Source organism: Penicillium canariense (genome assembly GCF_028826845.1).
Source record: "Penicillium canariense strain IBT 26290 chromosome Unknown utg000001l_segment0_segment0, whole genome shotgun sequence".
Lineage (NCBI taxonomy): Eukaryota > Fungi > Ascomycota > Eurotiomycetes > Eurotiales > Aspergillaceae > Penicillium > Penicillium canariense.
In genome coordinates, this window is record NW_026622728.1 from 7497609 (window position 1) to 7516521 (window position 18913).

The window sequence follows — 18913 nt, forward strand, 5'->3', positions numbered from 1 at the left end:
ATACAGTGACAAGGTCGGCGTGCGCGACACAAAAGAGCGGACGGGAAAGAGGCGAAAGGCCGGCGCGAGGGGAAGAGAGGATCGTTCGCAGCGACACGGGTGAGCGCGCGATAATGCGACCGAGAAGATGGACGGGAGAAGCGCGATGCACGAGCGAGACGTGAGGCGAGATTAGCGATTCAATCGGATGGCGAGTTCGCGAGGACGTTCGCTCCTCATCGGATCTGCGACAGTGGCGCGCGTTGATCCACGGTCTCTCACTCCTTTGTCAGAGCGGGTGGCAATCGAGAGGCGCAGGAGGATCGAGGCGAATCGCGCGACGAGAAGATGAGAGGCAGGAACGATGGATGCAAGAAGAGAGAAGGATGAAAGGGTGGGAAGGGCGAAGGTGGAGAGATCGAGGCTGAAAGGATAGGAGGGGGGTGGAAGAGCAGGAAGGGGGAAGGGGGGGGGGAGGAGAAAAGAGTCCGGAACGGTCGAGTGCCAGAGCCAGCAGAGCCCACAGGTGCCAGATCCATGGATCTGCTTCACGACGCGACTCAACCGGGTGACGAGCGTGATACGAGGAAAGCAGCTGGGGGGTTACCGGGGAGTGTCACTCAACATGGGTGTTGCGACAGGTACCCCGGCAGTAAATTACCGTACGCTGTCAGCAGATTACCCCAGGCTGGCCACGCTGGAAGCTGGCCGCTTGCAGAACGTGGGCAAAGTGCGTGCCCCGAACCTGGGAATGCCCCAGTTTTTTTCTGGCTCTGTGGTCGTTTTGGCCTGTCGCATTCCCCCCGTCCACTGGCTGACTAGCTTCCAGCCTATGCTGCCCCTGCCCTCGAGCCTTTTTTGCCCTGGGGGTTCTAGAAACACTGCCTGCGGCTTCCCGTTCAGTTTCCGACCTGCACGCCCGCGATCGCGGTCACGGTAGAGACTAGACCCCCGCCCACCTCGGTCCCTATCGTGCCATGTCCTTGACCATGTTCTGCCACTAGGATGGCCACTAGGATGGCCACTATTGCATCTTACAAGAACCCTAGTGCGTGCATATCTTAGAGACGATCCCGTGAGAGGATTGCTCCAATCCAGACATGTGCATAAAGGTGCAGCTCCAGGTCCAGGTCCAGGCTGCCTCGATAGGACGACATACTATGCACGATGTACCATGCATGATTTACTATAGATTGAGCCGGAGACCGGTAGATGCCTGAGCCATCCTGGTCATCCGTCAGCTCCCCTCCCACTAGGGCAGTCGGTACTTGGAGACAATGGGATCCAGCGCTCAACGGACGTGCAGCCCCCTAGGCGGGAATGAAATTGTGGGTTTCCTCATATATTAATGGGGTTGTATAGTTATGGGTAGCTATAAGAGCCATGGCCCCATACGCCAAAGGGTCGATATACGATACTAGTTTTAACTCCGTCCGGCTCTCAAAGTTAAGTTCGTGATGCATTATTACCTTTAGGCACACAGAGAGCAAGAGCGTTGACCTCCATCCGTGCGCATTCCTCGCTTTCTGGGGGTGTTACTCAGGCACGCCGCGTGCTGTTAGTTGAGTCTTATCGAGGCTACGCCCGATCTCTAACTACTCCTCCACATTTTTCACCTCTCGTGGACGCACTGGACACACCCGGCCCTAGCGAGTCCCCAGTGTTAAACCCCCTCCTCCTCCCCCAACCCACGCAATCCATGGAATTCGCAAACTCAAAACCCGGCGATCCTCCAGGGCTGCTGACCAATTGCCACGGGCCCGACCACCGTCGCGCAGCGGATTGGTCGGCGCGTGAAAATGGCCGGGGCTTATCGAGGGTAGTCCGGTGCCGGCGCGAATGTCTGGTTGGGCCGTGGTGCGAAGCGCGATGCGATGAAGGGTTCTTGGGGGGACCGCCGAATCCCCGATGAGGCCTAGTCGAAGCCCGTCCTTCGTGTGCAGGTGGTGCCTGGGCAGAGCAGCGGTCATAGGCGCGTCACCTGGGAGAGGGGGGCATTAAGTACGACAACACGGTGGATGGCGGGCTAACCGACTTGGGGCGTCGGACTAGGCAGGGAAGAGTATTCCGTATCCGAGTTCGGCTGGTGTCGAGCCTAGAGACGCGGGATCGGGAATGTTTTCTTTTTTGGCTGACTGGCGGGCACACGCCCTGGACTGCTGCGGCCTGCGCGCCAAAGCTTACCTGGCATTAGCCATGCTCAAACGCGCGCGCTCGAATCGGTACGATCAGCCTGTCATGTGGAGATCTACGGGCTCCACCGTTGATGCTCGACACGCGAGGTTCAAATATGCACGGAGCTTGCAGTTGTATGGCTCAAGTCATGATAGGTTGGTAGGATTTCATGCCACGCGAGCGGGACACTGGGTCCAAGGCTGTCGCGGCAAGGCTGTTCACATAATGTACATGGAGGGGGTTTTAAGGTCAAGGCCTGAACATAACCCGAGGATGGGGGCTTCCAAAAATAGTCCCATTCGCAATAAACGCCGAAAATGCCAGAAAGTCAGACAGAAAAAGTACAGGAACGGATCCCCTGGGACTGTCTGGCTGCGATTCCTTCCCGGGCTCGGCCGCATAGTAGGCGCTGGGCTGCCGGTATCCGTGAATCGATCCATGATATGGAGGAAGACAGAGGAAGTCTCTTGGTGAATAGTCCCAACGGAGGCACAGTCGACACACTACTATGCCTTGTGGAAGGTAGTGGGCTTCTGCTCAACAAGACCGGCCTATACGCAAAGAGGAAGTCAGCCATTCCATTCAGCAGAAAAGTAAGACAAGGTAGCCCATTTCAACGGAATGAAGGATGACGATGCGAGATCTAAGTCGAAGCCACGCCCTTCCATCGATCTCCTCCTCCTGATGCCACCATCACCTGAGCGGGACCAACTCACCATGCTCATCAACTTCCACACTGGGTCACTAGGCTGCGCTCCAACACCAAGCCAGTACTTCGCGCGCGCCCGGTCGAGCGAGATCTCCTTGTATGGGCGCGCACTGGCATTCTCATCGTACAGGTTCGTCGGTTTCTTCGGAATCGGGTTGTAGGTGCCAATAACCTCAAGGGGCTTCGCGCCGCGGGCAGACCTGTTAACCATCACAGTTAGCTTTCACACTCAATTCCACAATGGCAATTTCCACTCCGTCCAGCTACCCCAGCCAATGTCAACAGCAATGGCAGAGCCATCGCGGGCGGGGGGTTGGGCGAGCCAAACGACGGGACGAGGGAAAAATGGAAGTACCGGGCCTGCGCAATGACGATGTTGTAGAAAGGATCATGCTTGTTGCCGAAGCGCGCCAACCGAATCCGGAGAACCATGGTGTCGGGGGTGTGTGGGTTCTGCTTTGCTGGTACTGAGGATGATTTATCGTCGACCTAGTGAGAGGCCTAAATTGCGCTCCGCAAAAGTTCAGGAAGAGGAGAATTAGTTGTTCCGGGGTGTCCTGATACGGGTTAGCGCCGGCGGGGCATGATGCAATAGGGCCGTGCGGATGTATGTCTACCTGCTCTGGCCCTTTCTTCGAGCTTCACTTTTTTATTCACTGTGATTATATGCTCAGCGCGTATTGACTCAATAATTGTACGACTCGGCTGCTTTTGACTGGTTATACTTTTCTTTCTTGACCTTGATACGTTGCATGTTTAGCTTGGCTTGTGCCCGACGGTTTTCATTCCCAGCTGTTCGTCGATACAGTAAAGCTGCAACAATGTCGCTCAAGGTATGTCCAGATAAAGACTATATTATCCAGGTTGACTGAATTGGGTCGTTTCTAGGCAATTTCAGCCGAAAATGCAGCGTCTCTGGACAAAGACCTCATGGACGTGCGCATTGGCGGATGGTCGCTTGACCAGCTGATGGAGCTTGCGGGCATGTCTGTTGCTCAGGCCGGTATGTTGCTAGCGCTCCACGCTTGACACATCACACACCCTGCATCATGCACCAAAAGTGCTCATGAAGCGATATAGTATGGAGGATGCACCCCCTTAGCAAAGGACAAAACATCCTCGTTGTATGCGGGCCTGGTAACAACGGTATGCAGTCTTGAAATGACGTCGAAGGACCGAACTCAAGATCAGATCGTCTAACCTATTTAATCCAAACAGGCGGAGACGGCCTTGTCGCGGCACGCCATCTCGCCCACTACGGCTACAAGCCCTCCGTATACTATCCCAAGGAAGGCAAAAACGAGCTCTACCAAGTCCGTCCCGTCCTATCCTACACCGTATAACGTACCACTTCAGAACACTCCCACATATCACCAAAATAACCCTTCCAAGACCAAATCAACTGACACATCCAACCAGCGCCTTAAAACTCAACTCCACAACCTCCACGTCCCCTTTATAACCGACTTCCCGACGGCCCTCGCCAACACCAACCTTCTAATCGACGCCATCTTCGGCTTCTCCTTCGGCGGGCCCCTCCGCGATCCCTTCCCCTCTCTAATCTCGCAAATTGAGGCTTCCACCGTCACCGTTTTAAGCGTCGATGCCCCTAGCTCCTGGGACATCAACGACGGCCCGCCGTCGTCGGGGCCCGGCGCGAAGTTCGTGCCGCAGGCGCTGATCAGCCTCACGGCACCGAAGCCGTGCGTGAAGTTCTACCGTGGCCGCCATTTTGTCGGCGGCCGCTTTTTAACGCAGCATATTGCGGAGAAGTATGGGCTGATGTGCCCGGCGTATGAGGGCATTGATCAGGTGGTGGAGGTTTTCGATGATGGGGAGGGTGGGTTCCGGTATGGACCCAAGGGGGGGTTCGAAGTACTAGCTAAAGGCACAAAAGGGAATATGATGCTTAGGTGAAGATTGGATAAGGAAGTTTCAATAAGAAAGAGGGATAGGGATAGGTGGCTATGGTAGGTAGGTTGTGAGAGGATATGCGTCGTCGTCGTTAAAAAAAGATAGCGTGAATCTAGGATATTGGTGTAAAACTAAAGAGCCGCCCGGATCTCGCCAATAACACCCTTAATCCGTGGTTCCTTGCCCGGCCCAGAAGCCGCGATGCGCGATAGAACACCCTCAACCTCGTAGATCTCCTTCGCGGCGCTCTTGACCTCGGCCCCCAGAGCCTGGACCAGCGTACCGAGCGCAACAAGCCCGCGATAAACCGCCTCGGAATCCTTCTCTCCGGAAACGATATTGGTCAGCTCCTCAAGAAGCACTAGGCCCCGCTCCGCGGATTCGGGAGCTTGGGCTCGGCCTTCAGAAGTAAGGTACACTGCGAAGTTGATGTACAGAGTCGTGACGGCGATTGTGAGATTACGATTTGGCGGGTCTCCGCTGTTGGCCAACGCGGATTTCACACCCGCCAGGACCTGGTCGAATGTCTGGATGGCCAGGTTGCGGCCCGCGATAGTCTCGAAAAGATTGGCAAATGTGCGGACGGAAAGCATGGCATTGTTCACATTGAAGGGCGCGTCGAAGACTCCGCTGGCCAAGACACAAATGAGAACATCAGCGCCGTCGTATTCTGCAGATGCAGTGGCAGGTGTGGCGGCAGCCAGCAAGCGAAGCAGATCCAGTCCGGGGAGCCTGTTGGCCGCCGGCCATTTCGTCGCGATCTTGAATATCAATGGGATTCCGGACTGAACGGCTGGTGTGTCAGATAGCTTTTGGGAGGCTTCTAGCTCCCCGCACAGCGCAACAACAGTCTCCACTTCCGAAGGGCTCAGGGCTGTATCCTTCTCTCCTTCAGAAAGGAGCTTGGCGTTCAATTCCTTGAGTTTCTTGGTAATGACCTTGATATTCGCAGAGCGGATTGAGAGGTATGTCTTCTGGGGAAGGACCTGAGGACGCGACTCGGGAATAGATGGAGGGGCGACTTCATTAGCTGAGCCATCGCCAGGTCTGTATCGTCGCTCCGAACCCCAGGCGTCTGAACCCGCAGGTGCTTCTTGAGCCTGGCCGAGGGTGGCACCCTGGGTATTCTGTGTGATAAAGTTCGCGACCTGATCAAGGTAGGACATAGGCAGCTCATTGTCCCCAATAAACTTGGTCGCCGCTTCATATGGGTTTTGAGAGACATTATAGGGAAGTTTCAGCGGAGGCTTGCCGTCTTCAATATCAACGTCGAACACATAATCATAGTCTTGCCCAAGATACTCCGTCTTCCTGCCACTGCTTGCGGCCGAGTCCACCACCGTGCCCACAGCAATCCATTCCTGTGTTGCTGATGACCAGGTATGGGCAGTGACACTTCCATCCGACTCGCGAATCATCTGAACCTGACCTTCTTTCGTTCCAGACCGCTCCTTGAGGAATTCTGGACCGGGAAGTTGCTCTTTATTGATCTTGCCAACCTGCTCAGCCGGAATCGCCGACTCCTTGACGGCCTGGTCAAACAGCTGAATAACCTCGGGAGCAGCTTGGCGGTCTGGGTTTCGACTGAAGACACGAGTGATGCGGTCACTGGAACCGCTCACAATATCACCGCTTTCATTGCACACCGCAACACTCCATACCGAGATGGCAGGGTGGGTGATTGTTTGAATGCACTCGGTTCCCTGCCATACCTTGACAGTACGGTCCTCGCCAGAGCTCACCAGCTCACCAGTGGGCAGCGCTGCGAGGGAGTAGACAAAGCTTTCGTGGCCGTGAAGAGAGGCGACTAGCTCGCCATTTAGAGTGTAAAGCCGAATAACGCCATCGTTGCTGGCCGAGGCAAACTGGGCACCGGTGGGGTGCGACGCGGGAAGCTTGCAGAGAGCCCGTACGACGTCATTGGAGTTCTTTATACTTCCGAGGAGGGTGCCGGAGGCGTTGAATATGCGAATCATTTGGTCGGCGCAACCTGCAATGCTGTTAGCATAACGTATTCACGTCCATGGCCCTCGCGAGCGAGCTAACGCACCGGTAATAATGGTATTCTTGTCATAAGCCAGGACGGCCCAGACGCTTCCCTCATGGCCATTCAACACTACGCTGGACTCCCACTTCCCAATCTTCCAGATCCGAGCAGTTGAATCCCAGCTGCCACTGACGATCCATCCGCCGTCTGAAGAGACATCCAGAGCACAGACGTTCTGGCCATGACCCAGCAACATAGCGTCGGCATTATCAGTGGCGGCCTTGCTAGGCTGTCGCGCTTCAATAATAGTATCTTGCCCACCAGAAAGCACCAGGCCCTCTGGGTATTCGGATGTTGGTGGAAGGTAAGCTAAACTGTTGATAAAGGCCTGGCCATGTGCGGCGATCGAGTAGTCGTAAGTTGGGGGCGGGGTGGAGACAAGCTTCCAAAGTCGGACGGTGGCATCACGAGAGGCTGAGAGTATGACATTGGGGTTTGGAAAGGCCACGGCGCGAACCTGAAGCAAAAATGAAAGGTTAATGAACCGAATCGCATGCGCCAACAAGGTGTCCGATCAAGGCGCGGGGACGGGGAGGCACTTACATCATCGCCGTGGCCTTCGAGAGACGCAGAGAGCTTGAAGTCAGGCATCCACACAACTGGGAGAATTCAAATGAATGAAAGAGAGAAATAAAAAGCAAGGATATCCAGGAGCTACCAACGTTTCTTCCCCTGTTGCAGGTCGTTGTTGTCCTTTAGTCGTTCTGGGGTCCCCGCCTGTGCATCATATCACGTGGGCGGTGGAGCTATGACGAACCTGCTAGAAGTTGATTTGCAATGTGACCCAATCGGGTCAGTGTTCATTCAATTGACTTCGGCATTCACGTTAGTGGTGTCTCGAACGTGTTTAATATGAGATAGTGGGTAAATAGGAGCTTTCTAAAAAGGCAGCTGGGGGTGATAGTAGCGTCCACTGCACTTTAGTCTGCTTCACTCTGTAGTCAGGTCGGATAAAGCAAGTCCGATAGATGAAGACCACCCACTGGACCCCCTAGGGAGCATGCTACGCCATGTTAAGGAAGTATCTGCTGCCACTAGACCGGGGAATCCGCCAGGTTGGTGCCCAAGCCGACTCTGTGGCAGGGATTGGCAGAGAACATTGAGAGCCCTTCATCGCGGTGCAAGATCGGAACCCAATAAATGGAAAGCAAATTGTCTCCAACCCCATAGATCCTCAAATTCGGCAAAGGAACTTTCGCCCGCCGAGGCCAGTGACCTGAGCTATCAACATTTGAAAACGAGGTTCAACTAGAGGCACGTGTTTAAGCCTTATCGGGCCTAGCGAGCTGGGCTGAGGTAAGCACGGGCTGCAGGTGACCCGCTAGTTGGCTGATTTCAATATCGAAAGAGCACGGCGGATTGTGGACTTGGACTAGTGAACACCACGACGAATCTTCTGTTGTGCGCGGGGCAGCTGCCAATGCCCCATTTTGGTCCTTCTGTACAAGACTTGATGACTTGACGACCCTGACGAATCTCTTTTGTACTTTCCTTAAGACTGAACAGCCTCGACTCGCACTCCTAGCTTCGCAACATTCGCACACCTCTGTCCTTTTCACTGGCGGGGTTCACGCGCTTGCTGTTGCTGTCTATGGCAGATTACCGAACGTCCTTGCATCTTTAATCTGGATCATTTGAACTGCACGCTTTCTCTACCTTGTGGACACCATGGCTTCCGGTGAGTGTGGGGTTCTTTCTAGGTATCCTGCATGGGCGGTGGCTGATGGAGTGCAGATATCCCTAAGGTGGTCCCGCTGACCTGTCACGGGCACTCTCGTCCCGTGACCCACCTGAGCTTCTCCTCGACGGTCGAGGAGGATCAGTACTATCTGATCTCGGCCTGCAAAGGTATGATATTCATATCATGCAAAAGAAAGTACATCGAAAGCGGCGCCACAACTAACCGTATTCCCAGATAACAACCCTATGCTCCGGGATGGTATCACAGGTGACTGGTATGTAATGCTAAAAACCCTCCCCCCATCCATACCACAGATCAACCAAAATCTAACATCCACGCCAGGATTGGCACATTCCTCGGCCACAAAGGCGCCGTTTGGCAAGCCCGGCTTTCCGCCGACGCTGCCATCGCAGCCACAGCCGCCGCAGACTTCTCCGCCAAAGTGTGGGATACCTACAGTGGCGAGTGCCTGCACACGCTGCAGCACGCACACATCGTGCGCGCCATTGCCTTCCCCATCCAAGCAAACCCGCAGGTCCTGGCTACCGGCGGCGCAGAGAAGAAACTACGCATCTTCGACCTGACCCGCGGCGGCGGCAGCAGCAATGGCTCCTCGCCGCAGCTGCCAATGCCCAGCAGCGGGAGCACCGGCCAGACCGGCGCGGACGCAGCCAGCTACGAGATCGGACCCGGAGTGCATGGCGGCACGATCAAGTCCATTGTCTGGAACCAGGACTATAATATCGTGACGACTGCCGCGGAGGACCGCAAGATTCGGTGGTGGGATCTCCGGTCGCGGCATCCCATCAAGGAGTACGCGGTCGATGGGGCGATTGGGTCGTGCGAGTTGAATAGTCTCGCCGTGCGGCCAAATGACCCCGGGATTCTGACTGTGGCTGCGGGTAAAAGTGTGTATCTCTTTGACGGCGTGCAGCCCGGACGGCTTTTGAAAAAGGCCGATTTTGGATACGAGGTAGCCAGTGCTGCGGTGAACAGTGACTCTGGGCGGTTGGTGACTGGCAGCGCGAATGATACGTGGGCACGGGTTTATGACCTCCACACGGACGAGGAGCTGGGTATGTGCTTTTCCTCCCGGGGTATTACTCCGTTGTACGTGAAGGTCGGGGCTAATAAGTTGCTACAGACGTGCAAAAGGGCCACCACGGCCCTATCTGGTCCATCGGCTTCTCGCCTGACGGCAAACTGTACGGCACTGGCAGCGAGGACGGCACCGTCAAGCTGTGGAAGGCGTGCCGGGAGCCATACGGTTTGTGGCGATGAACAAGGGAAAATGGAAGCTCATCTTTCTCTCCATCTTTGCTACTAACTTCCCAGTTCCATAGTGGGCGGTGGCTTTTGTGTGGATTATAATAATCCGATACCCTCGCCTTGACACTAGACAACCTTCCCTGTGGGCCTGCTATAAAATCTATGTTGATTGTCGAAGCAGTACCATTCACGACTAGCGAGATTGATAATTGAAACGGTCTATCTCCTGGCTCCCGTAATTGAAACAAACAGATGACAATCCATAATCAGCAAAGATAACCGGGCCATGAAATACGTGGGATTCTAAACCCACCCTTCCAAGGCTACAGTAATAAGAAACATGGTGAAGCGGCCCAGATAAAGTTTCCTTGACAATTTCATAATGGTTGTAAAATTACAAGTTCCCCCAACCCTGCCTGGCATAAGCCGGCGCGTTTCTCAAAGGGGGGTTTAAACCGAAGCTGTGCAGCCAGATCCATGAGGGCAACGTTCCAACCCCATTTATCCAAGAATCTGCATTCACCCTTTACTCGATCATGTCGATATCGTCGTCTGCAGCGGTAGGCGCGGCGGCAGCAGTAGCAGTAGCAGCAGCAGCAGGAGCCGCTGCAGCCTGCTCTGACGCGGCAGCTTGCTGAGGCTGCTTCTCAGCAGTCTCGCCTGCGGCATTGTTTCCACCCCAGTAATCCTCCATCTCCTGGTCCAGCTCCTCCTGGGTCTTGCGAGGACGACCATTCGCCGCGTGACGGCCTCCAGTCTCGTTGCGAGCCCGGTTATCCCGGCCATCCCGGCCATCCCGACCATCTCGACCACCCCGACGACCGCCACCGCCATTTCGCCGAACCGGCGACCGCTGACCGGGGGTATAGCGATCGATGTGCTCAGGAGCAGGCTTAGTGATGTCGCTGCGACGGCCACGGCCGCCACCTCGGCGGCGAGCACCCTCTGCGCCGCCGTCACCGCCGGGGCTCAGGCTGCGCGAGTCGCGTCCAGGACGCTCTACGCGGTCGAAAAGAGTATTGCGATCGGTGTTCCGATCGGTGTTGCGTTCCCGGCGGCCGGGCACGAGGGTGAGGCGGATGGGCTGGCCCTTGGCGTTGGCGCCGTCAAATTCGCGGAGAGACTCGTGCGCGTCGCGCAGGTGGGTGTATGTGACGAAGGCGACGCCCTCGGAGCGTCCGGCGCGGTCGTAAACAAGGGAGAGGGCGGAGACGGGACCAACTTGTCCAAAGAGCTCCTATAGCACCGAATCAGTTTAGACGAGCTCGTGCCCGGTAGAGCAAAGTTTTGAGAAACTTACCTCGAGGTCGCTCTCGGTGATGTCGTAGTGAAGATTCTCCACACGGACCTTGGTCAATGCAGGGCCACTGTTATTCCAATTAATATCTTCTCCATCTGATGCCTAAGATATGCATTTCATACCGGCCCGGCGAGGTTGAGCGGCGGCGACGAGAGCCGCGAGACGGACGCGCTTCAAAACAGTCAGTCGGATAGAACAATTCAGCAACGCCAGTGCAGTAAACATACCATCACGGTCATCGTCAAACTTGTCATGCACCCAGTCGCTAGCAACACAGACCCGTCAGCATTCCAATCCCACCCAGCAAAGATCCAAGAAGGGTTAATCACAGGTTCAGGTCCACACGATCTTGCGAATAGGGCTGTTGCGATCAGAAGAAAGAGGTCAACGGTTAGCTCCAAGTCAGAGTAGGTAGCGTGAACAGTGCATTGCGTTTCCAAGTCTCCGCCGCGGCCTCGTCGCAGGCGAGTCTCCGACCACCCAGGGGACTGGCTAACGATTGGTGTCACGGCGCAAAAGAATTCGATGCAGGAAGAGGAGGGCGGACCTATAAGGAGTTGAGAAAAGTCAGCGACACCGTGCTCCTCGAATGCGACAGCAGAATTGATCTGCCTTCTACGTAGCTCGGATTGCTTTGTTGAGAGGTACCTTTCTAGCGCCATCGCGGTCGCCACGCCGACGGTTTTGAGGTGGGTTGCGCCGGCCGCCAGAGGGACGACTCTGATTCCGCTGCGGTTGTAAGAGGTATGTTAGCTGCTAACCATCGTGGCTACAAGTGAGTAGTGGCTTGGTGGGTGGCTTACTGATGTATCCTCGGCGATGATTTCGTCCAGGCTGCGGTCCATGGTGAAGGATGTGAGACGAGAGAAAAGGGAGAGAGTGTGTGTGGTTTAGAGAGGGAGAGAGAGGAGTGAGTAAGGAAGAAATGGTATATGGTAAGAGATCAATCCTAAAGATAGGTAAAATTAAAGATTGAAGGAAAACAGGTGGTTGGATGATCTGCGAGTGGCCTGGAGGATTGTCGACTTGGGCTCCGCCATCCAGCTGGGGCGTCCGATCACGTGAAATCGCACCGGAGACTAGACTCAACTCAGCACGGAGAATGCAACTCCAATGCTGGGACATGATATGTCAAATCAAAGCTCCTAGAGTTTACCAGTGCTGTAACTAGTGGATGGATGCATAGAGATAGAAGTGAATGCAAGAGCAAGGGGAAAGCCTTACAATGGCTTTGTCTGCGTGCCAATCGCTCGCCCTAGATCAACAGAGAACAAACACTCGGTAGCTGTAGGTCCTTCTAAATCTACAGCACCCACAATTTCGTATTTAGCTTAATGTTATTCCATGGTATCCTGATACATTATAAACAAGAATCGCACGCAGAATGAACACACCAAAGTGAGCGACAACCGCCAAACCCCAGGACGCATGCTTGTTATGAGAAGGAAAAAGAAAAAGGCCACAGAGAGACCCGGAGAGGGAATACCGACCACACCAGAAAAGCCCACGCACATAATCAAAGCAATACAACCCCAGTATGACCGGTGACGCTGTGCAAAGAACCACTGTTACCATCCCCCTGTTTTCATTTTCACTCCTTTCCTCCGCCATTCTTTTTCTGGTCCTCTATCATCTTCTCCATAAAGCTGATGTAGTCGAACTTGGCCAGCTCCCGGTCCTCAAGGAGGTCAGGGCCTTCGTGCTGGGGCATTGTCTTGACGAGGTGCTCGATGACCTCGTCAGGGATGAGCGAGTGTCGGAGATCGAGCTCGGTGACATATGGCTGCAAAAGGGAGTTAGTTCACCAGACACGAATTCAACCATAACAGGAGCGGGGACGAACCTTGCCATCAGCAACCTCCTTGAAGCTCTGGAAAACTTGTTCGGCAGTATTCTGGTCCTCAGTGACGCTGACCATAAAGTGAATGAACTGCTCAAAGCTGACACCCGCGTTCTGAGCCAGCCGGTCCGGCCCACAGACTTCCACGTAGACCTGATGCATCTCCTCTTCGTCGTAAACCAGTCCCAGACTGGCCAGTGCAGCCGAGAACTCAAGCTCTTGCAGGGTATTGGATGAATCGCGGTCGAAATGGCGGAAGACGGACTCAAATTCCTCCAGCTGGATGGGGGTGAGATTGGTCATGCTGCGGGCCACCATCTGGTTCTCTAAAAATGCCAGCTTCTTCGAGATGCTGGACTTCACCAGGCTGAGCTCATATGAAAGCTCGTCGAGGTTGTATGTGGTGAAGTCGTTTTCTTCGATGTTGGCCTCGGCGCACTGCTCATCCAACTCGGCGATGGTGTCCAGGAAGGCGTCGAGGGGCGGAAGGTTGTCATTTAACTTCTTGACATGGTCGAGCTGATCTTCAACATCACCATCCAATCCGGAGATGGCCAGAGACAGGGTCTTTAGCGTCAGTGCAAAATCATTGGCCTTGTCCGCGAATGACCGGCGCAGGGCATTCTTGATATCTCGAATTGTCTCGTTGATCAGCTGGCTGCGCTGGTGTTCGTCTCTGGTCAAAAGCTCCCACTCTTGGTCGCAAGTCTCGAGGCTCAGTTCCTTCGGCGGCTCGTAGGAACGTAACCGGTAGGTGCCCAGTTTCGTTTTGATGTTCCCGAGCAGGGCAGCCAGGTCGGACTTCTCTGCCACCCACTGACGCTTCTCGTTCCGCTTGTATAGCGCGAACTGATGCGCCTGTTCTTTGACATCCTTGTATGTTCCTTCAAACGAGGAGTTTTGCCATGTCTCGCGCTGCGATCGAATCAGGCGAAGCAAATCTCTCATCCGGCGCTCGTAGCCAGACTGCATATCCCATGCGCCGTGCATGTTATTGACGAACTTCTCCACTCGCCGTCCCGCATTCTCCACTCGCTCCAGCTGTGAGAAGGCATGGAACCAATAGGCAATATAGGTCATCAGAGACCGCTCGTCGGGTCGGGGTACATCGCACACATCGTCCACATCCAGCAGGTCGGGAATGCCAATTTCGTTGGATGCAATATCGAACGCCAGCTTCATGTTGCCACGGTGGTCGCTTTTATCCAGAGAATCATAGTCAATCAGATCGGGCCGATGGATATCGAGCAGCGCACAGAACGCCAACCCATTATTCCAGCTGGTCGAGAAGTCCCGAACCTCGACATCGTCGTAGCACGCCGTCTTCCGCTGACACCACAACAGCAACCCTTCCTTGGCGGTCATACCCTCCTCGTTGATGTCACTAATCGTGAACCGCAGAATCAGCGTCCAGATCAGACCCAGGATGATCTTGCGGTTGCCATCGACGATATCTTCCGCACCGATGTTGGTCATCTGAATCCGCCGCCCTCGGATGAAGTCCAGGCTCTTGTTGACATTTTCGAATTTCTGCACCCGCAGCTTGGGTTTCGACGCATATCGACCGAGAGATTCATTTCCGAGGATCTCGAGGAGGTGAATGAGGATGACCTGATGCGGGGAAGAGGGGAGGGTCAGTACGATATCCGTGCAAAGCCCATGCTCCTGAGCAGTCTCGCGTTGGGGCTGTAGACGGGAGGAGAGCACTCACCCCATCAGAGAGGTCGGTGACCAAGTCCTCGATGGCCAGGATCCGGGCCTTCAGCTTGTCGTTCAGCCTGGAGACAAGGGCTGATTAGCCGATCATGCACGATACCACGGCAAGGAGGCCGGGGGAGGAAGCGAGGGAAGGAGACGAACCATTTTGTAAAGGTCTTCTGCTGCACATTGATCCACTGCTTCTCGACCGTCAACATCTTCAATCAGGGCGAAGACATTCCAGGGCCGATTGGCGGGGGATTGGAAAGGTAGGGTTCAAGGGTGTCGCGAGTTGGAGCGTAGTGCGGGCGATCAGTGCTTAATTGCAGGTCGGGCCTCGAGACTAGGGACAGGTAGGGACTAGGGACTCGGGACTAGGGGAGACAATTTGACAATCGGAAATCCGACAATGAATGGGGCCACTCTGAAAAAAGTGTGAAGGGTGTGGTCGGTGCTTCCAGCTAGGCCACCTAGTTGGACTGACAAGCGTAGTGGCTGGCGGGCGGGGTGTTTCTGTTGCCCGCTTGGGCCCAGTCTCCGTGGCAACGAGGGGCGTTCTACGGTCTTCGGTCTTCGGTCCTCGGTCCTCTTTACGGCTGCTGTAGGCGGTCATCGACCCTGATCGCGATTGTTTTGGCCACTGGACGTCGGCTTTGTTCTCTTCCACCTGTACGGAGTCTATCAAGTACGCTGACGGGCGGTCAGCGCCACTATGGGTGCTTCATCCCGGGCGATCTCCCCCACGAAAACTTGGACGAGCACAGCCAATCGCGGAGGGGTTTATATTTGGATCGGCGATATCTACGGCTACGGAGAGGGGATGGGACGACCTTGGTGGTGCTGGGTAAAGTGGTCCGACTGCAGCAGGATTGGAGGGTGACATACGCTCACAGACTTGACGTAGCGGGAGTGATCCGGTAGACCTTCATATTCTGCTTCCAAGGCGTGGTCCAGCGCACATGAGATGTACTCCGTAACGAACATGCCTAAACAGTGGCGTGAGTAATCGGCGGATGATATCATTCCATCTGGTTCGGTTCCGAGCGGGGCGAACCGCGAATTTCGATCGCCAATGACTCGAGCTTCGTCCGCGTCAATTGTCCCGTCCTTCTGTTCTCTTCTCTTTAGCAAGCTCCCAAGCTCCCACCCCGCCACCATTTTCCCCATCATGCCCGACAAAATCACCGACCTGCTCTCACTCCCCAACTCCCCCGTGCGCATCCCGCGCCTGGGCTTCGGCGTCTACCGCTCGCCAACACACCAATGCGGGCAGTCAGTGCGGAAGGCGCTCGAGGCGGGATATCGGCACATCGACACCGCGCAGTTCTACGGCAACGAAGGCGAAGTCGGCGAGGCCCTGCGCGCCTCCGGTCTGCCCCGCGACCAGGTCTTCGTGACCACCAAGATCCTGAGCCCCGCCGGCTCGTCTGAGCAAACCTACGACAAGCTGCTGGCGAGCGTGGAGACGATCGGCGGGCCTGGCGGATACGTGGATCTGTTCTTGATTCATAGCCCCAGTTCGGGTTTCGCGGGGAGGAAGCAGCTGTGGCAGGCGCTGGAGAAGTTGCATGCCGAGGGCAAGGCGAAGGCAATTGGCGTGAGCAATTACGGCGTGCAGCATATCGAGGAGATGAAGGCGTATGCCCAGGTGTGGCCGCCCCATGTCAACCAGATTGAGGTATGTCTTTCCTGTTTGGCTTTTTTCCTACGTTGTCCATCGGTATCTGTTCTATGGCTTGGTATCTATACGGTAGAATCTAGAGACTGATTCATGTCATGTTGCGGTACAGCTCCACCCATGGTGTCAGCAGCGCACGATCGTCGCGTACTGCAAGCAGCATGGCATCGTTGTTGAGGCCTATTCGCCCATCGTGCGCAACTATAAAGCCAACGACCCGACCCTCGTCGAGGTCGCGCAGAAATACAGCCATTCGACGCAGCAGGTATTGATCCGCTATGCTCTGCAGAAGGGATGGGTGCCGCTGCCCAAGTCCGACGACCCGGAGCGCATTGCCGCGAATGCGGACGTCTTCGACTTCCATATTAGCGCGGAGGATATGGAGCTTTTGGATTCGCTCGACCAAGGCGATGCGGGAGCCATCGTGGAGGCTGTGGCCAACGAGTAAACGCCATGATTATCCTCGGCTGGACGCCCAAGTACGTCGTGTATGGCAAGATACGCTTCAGCGGCCAAAATATGCAACATATCCACCTGGACTCAATAATCCGGTGGCTGCATTAAAAAGTGGTTCACCGATTGCAGCGTCGAGCGAGACGGATTCACGTCATGCTTGGATGACACGATCCACGCGAGACGCTGTCGGATGAACTGCTTGCTGATCGAGCGCTTGCACTGCGAGGCATCAAAGGTTCCTGGCCGAACTAGTCAGTTATTTTTTCTCTTTCGATTCCCTTTGCCGTTCCATCTAGCGTTTGAATTTTATTGAGAGATTCTTGGGGGTTTATCGCATTACCATCTTCAGTGTAGAACAGGCAAATAATTGCCAGCAGTGCCCCGGCTGAGAGGTCCTTGCCCGTATCGCACGTCACCAACAACGATTGCGATGAATCAGAGCCCAGTTGTGTGCCAACAAAATCACGCACTGTGTCCAACGACTTACGTAGATCACGGCTGCCTAGCTTCGCCGACGCACAGCCGAGGTTAAGGCGTTTTGCATTACCTTCCACGGGCAAAGGGTCCCCGTTGCAGTCAATGACGAGGTCATACTGAGCTGCCACATCCACAGATGCGTCCGTTTGGCTGATGTAAAGGTTTTGAGTTGGCGCGATGACAGTTGCCTTGTGCTCAGTGTGCTGGCGCTTGTACTCGGTTACCAAGTCTGCAATCACACCCGGCAAATCCTCCTCCGCAGTCCGCTTCAGAACAGGCTGGTTCGCCCAGAACACTGGCGGCGTCAGCCCATGCGCCCATGCCTCGCTATCGTCGCCTGCGCCCTGGATGTATCCTCCCGCCGACATCTCCGCACCGCGGATGCGCTCTGATGCCGAGCACAGCACTAAGAGGTGATACTCCTCGCCTTTATGCAGGTCTGCCGGGTGGAAGTACGATCGATTGGCCCAGGCCACTCGCAGAGGCTTCCCGAGCTGCTGGCGCAAGCGCTCGAGGTCGAGTTTGAGGCTCTGGGTGGGGATATCAGCCCGACGTCATGCCAGCCCGCGGGTGCGGGGAAATTCACCCGGGTGAAAAGAGAGTGAAGGGGGGGGTGATATGGGGAACTAGTCCCTGACAGAGACGTGACTGGGGTTGATGCTGTCATGCGTACCTCGAGAGAGTGGACAAAGCCATCAATACGGGATTCGATCTGCGATTCCTCCGATTTCCCTAGGTAATTGGGCGGGAGCTGGACGGCATGATGTGCAGTCTGCGTCGGGAACAAGGCCCGATTGAGCACCGCGCACCAGATAGGGATCGTTTTGGATAAGGCATCCGGCATCACTAGGGAATGTCAGCTATAGCGAGGGGGAGAGGGAGGGGGTGCACGGTGACAAGAGTGGGAACGGAACTGGCGTCGACGAGGCTGCCACCTTGGGGGTTTGCGCTGGAGGGGTGGATCACATACATTTCCCTCGGCGGGTTGAGTCGACAATTACACACCTGGCGGAGGAAAGAACAAGGTTAGTTGAGGCATGTCGTGCAGCGCAAACAACAAGGTTGTCATTCAAACAAGAGGGCCCAACCCAGGTTTGGTTGGAAGTATAAAGAGGACACAAAGCAGAATCCGGGGATATGCGGCACCGGCCAGAAACAGGACAACTCGCTGTACTTACCCTCCATATTTCTGAGCCAGTAGGAGTAATTGTAGATTGAGCCTACGAAAACTAAAATCCCATTGCCCAGTATGGCCGTCTGTGCTCTTGAAATAGGCGCTGCCCGCCTTGGTCTGGGGGTCAATATACCAACTACCACAGCGTTCATTCGCAACCAGAGGCAGGTCATAATGTCCCGCTACCTCCTGCACAAAGACCGCATCTGTCACAATTGACTGAAGCCGGTTGGAAACGGACAAGGCCGAGCGGCGGAGAGAAGACAGCGTCTGTGAGAGGGATGTCTGGGCAGACGGGAAATAGAGTGCGTCCAGGGTCGGAAAGGAACCCGGGGATGCCATTGTGACTTGGATCGCTAAGGAGCTGTGTGTTGGAGTACTCCTGGCCCTTACAGTCGTACTCTGGGGTAGTGCCGAGATTCTTGCTTGCGAGACCGGGCCCTGGTCAAGTCACAAGCTGGTAATGGAAGAGGTGGGCGACGAAAGCTCGTTGCTTGAATGGAGGGGAATATTAAA

General features: G+C 55.2%; 9 protein-coding genes across 9 annotated transcripts; 3 read left to right on the plus strand and 6 right to left on the minus strand.

The window, feature by feature from the left end:
* Positions 1 to 171: 171 nt before the first annotated feature.
* On the minus strand, positions 172 to 1037 carry N7482_002587 (uncharacterized protein; the record flags this gene model as incomplete). The annotated part of the gene is made up of 3 exons (XM_056684712.1): positions 172 to 574; positions 662 to 946; positions 1018 to 1037. 3 exons carry the CDS (start codon positions 1035 to 1037, stop codon positions 172 to 174), a joined length of 708 nt encoding a protein of 235 aa, XP_056548318.1.
* A 1623-nt stretch (positions 1038 to 2660) lies between these two features.
* On the minus strand, positions 2661 to 3295 carry N7482_002588 (mitochondrial 37S ribosomal protein bS16m; the record flags this gene model as incomplete). The annotated part of the gene is made up of 3 exons (XM_056684713.1): positions 2661 to 2705; positions 2871 to 3063; positions 3219 to 3295. The coding sequence occupies 3 exons, from the start codon at positions 3293 to 3295 to the stop codon at positions 2661 to 2663; spliced, it is 315 nt and encodes a 104-aa protein (XP_056548319.1).
* A 498-nt stretch (positions 3296 to 3793) lies between these two features.
* N7482_002589 (NADHX epimerase) lies at positions 3794 to 4780 on the plus strand (the record flags this gene model as incomplete). The annotated part of the gene is made up of 4 exons (XM_056684714.1): positions 3794 to 3866; positions 3944 to 4009; positions 4082 to 4176; positions 4256 to 4780. 4 exons carry the CDS (start codon positions 3794 to 3796, stop codon positions 4778 to 4780), a joined length of 759 nt encoding a protein of 252 aa, XP_056548320.1.
* Positions 4781 to 4908: 128 nt separating this feature from the next.
* N7482_002590 (WD repeat PLAP family protein) lies at positions 4909 to 7415 on the minus strand (the record flags this gene model as incomplete). The annotated part of the gene is made up of 3 exons (XM_056684715.1): positions 4909 to 6767; positions 6828 to 7281; positions 7368 to 7415. 3 exons carry the CDS (start codon positions 7413 to 7415, stop codon positions 4909 to 4911), a joined length of 2361 nt encoding a protein of 786 aa, XP_056548321.1.
* Positions 7416 to 8492: 1077 nt separating this feature from the next.
* N7482_002591 (WD40 repeat domain-containing protein) lies at positions 8493 to 9786 on the plus strand (the record flags this gene model as incomplete). The annotated part of the gene is made up of 4 exons (XM_056684716.1): positions 8493 to 8502; positions 8559 to 8672; positions 8820 to 9581; positions 9650 to 9786. 4 exons carry the CDS (start codon positions 8493 to 8495, stop codon positions 9784 to 9786), a joined length of 1023 nt encoding a protein of 340 aa, XP_056548322.1.
* Positions 9787 to 10300: 514 nt separating this feature from the next.
* N7482_002592 (putative RNA binding protein) lies at positions 10301 to 11313 on the minus strand (the record flags this gene model as incomplete). Its single annotated transcript, XM_056684717.1, has 3 exons — positions 10301 to 11011; positions 11075 to 11176; positions 11302 to 11313. 3 exons carry the CDS (start codon positions 11311 to 11313, stop codon positions 10301 to 10303), a joined length of 825 nt encoding a protein of 274 aa, XP_056548323.1.
* Positions 11314 to 12665: 1352 nt separating this feature from the next.
* On the minus strand, positions 12666 to 14830 carry N7482_002593 (alpha-actinin, sarcomeric (f-actin cross linking protein); the record flags this gene model as incomplete). Its single annotated transcript, XM_056684718.1, has 4 exons — positions 12666 to 12857; positions 12918 to 14525; positions 14626 to 14692; positions 14775 to 14830. 4 exons carry the CDS (start codon positions 14828 to 14830, stop codon positions 12666 to 12668), a joined length of 1923 nt encoding a protein of 640 aa, XP_056548324.1.
* Positions 14831 to 15780: 950 nt separating this feature from the next.
* Positions 15781 to 16738, plus strand: N7482_002594 (aldo/keto reductase family protein; the record flags this gene model as incomplete). The annotated part of the gene is made up of 2 exons (XM_056684719.1): positions 15781 to 16290; positions 16403 to 16738. The coding sequence occupies 2 exons, from the start codon at positions 15781 to 15783 to the stop codon at positions 16736 to 16738; spliced, it is 846 nt and encodes a 281-aa protein (XP_056548325.1).
* Positions 16739 to 16830: 92 nt separating this feature from the next.
* N7482_002595 (initiator tRNA phosphoribosyl transferase family protein) lies at positions 16831 to 18739 on the minus strand (the record flags this gene model as incomplete). Its single annotated transcript, XM_056684720.1, has 5 exons — positions 16831 to 16985; positions 17087 to 17753; positions 17897 to 18069; positions 18194 to 18228; positions 18402 to 18739. The coding sequence occupies 5 exons, from the start codon at positions 18737 to 18739 to the stop codon at positions 16831 to 16833; spliced, it is 1368 nt and encodes a 455-aa protein (XP_056548326.1).
* Positions 18740 to 18913: the final 174 nt, after the last annotated feature.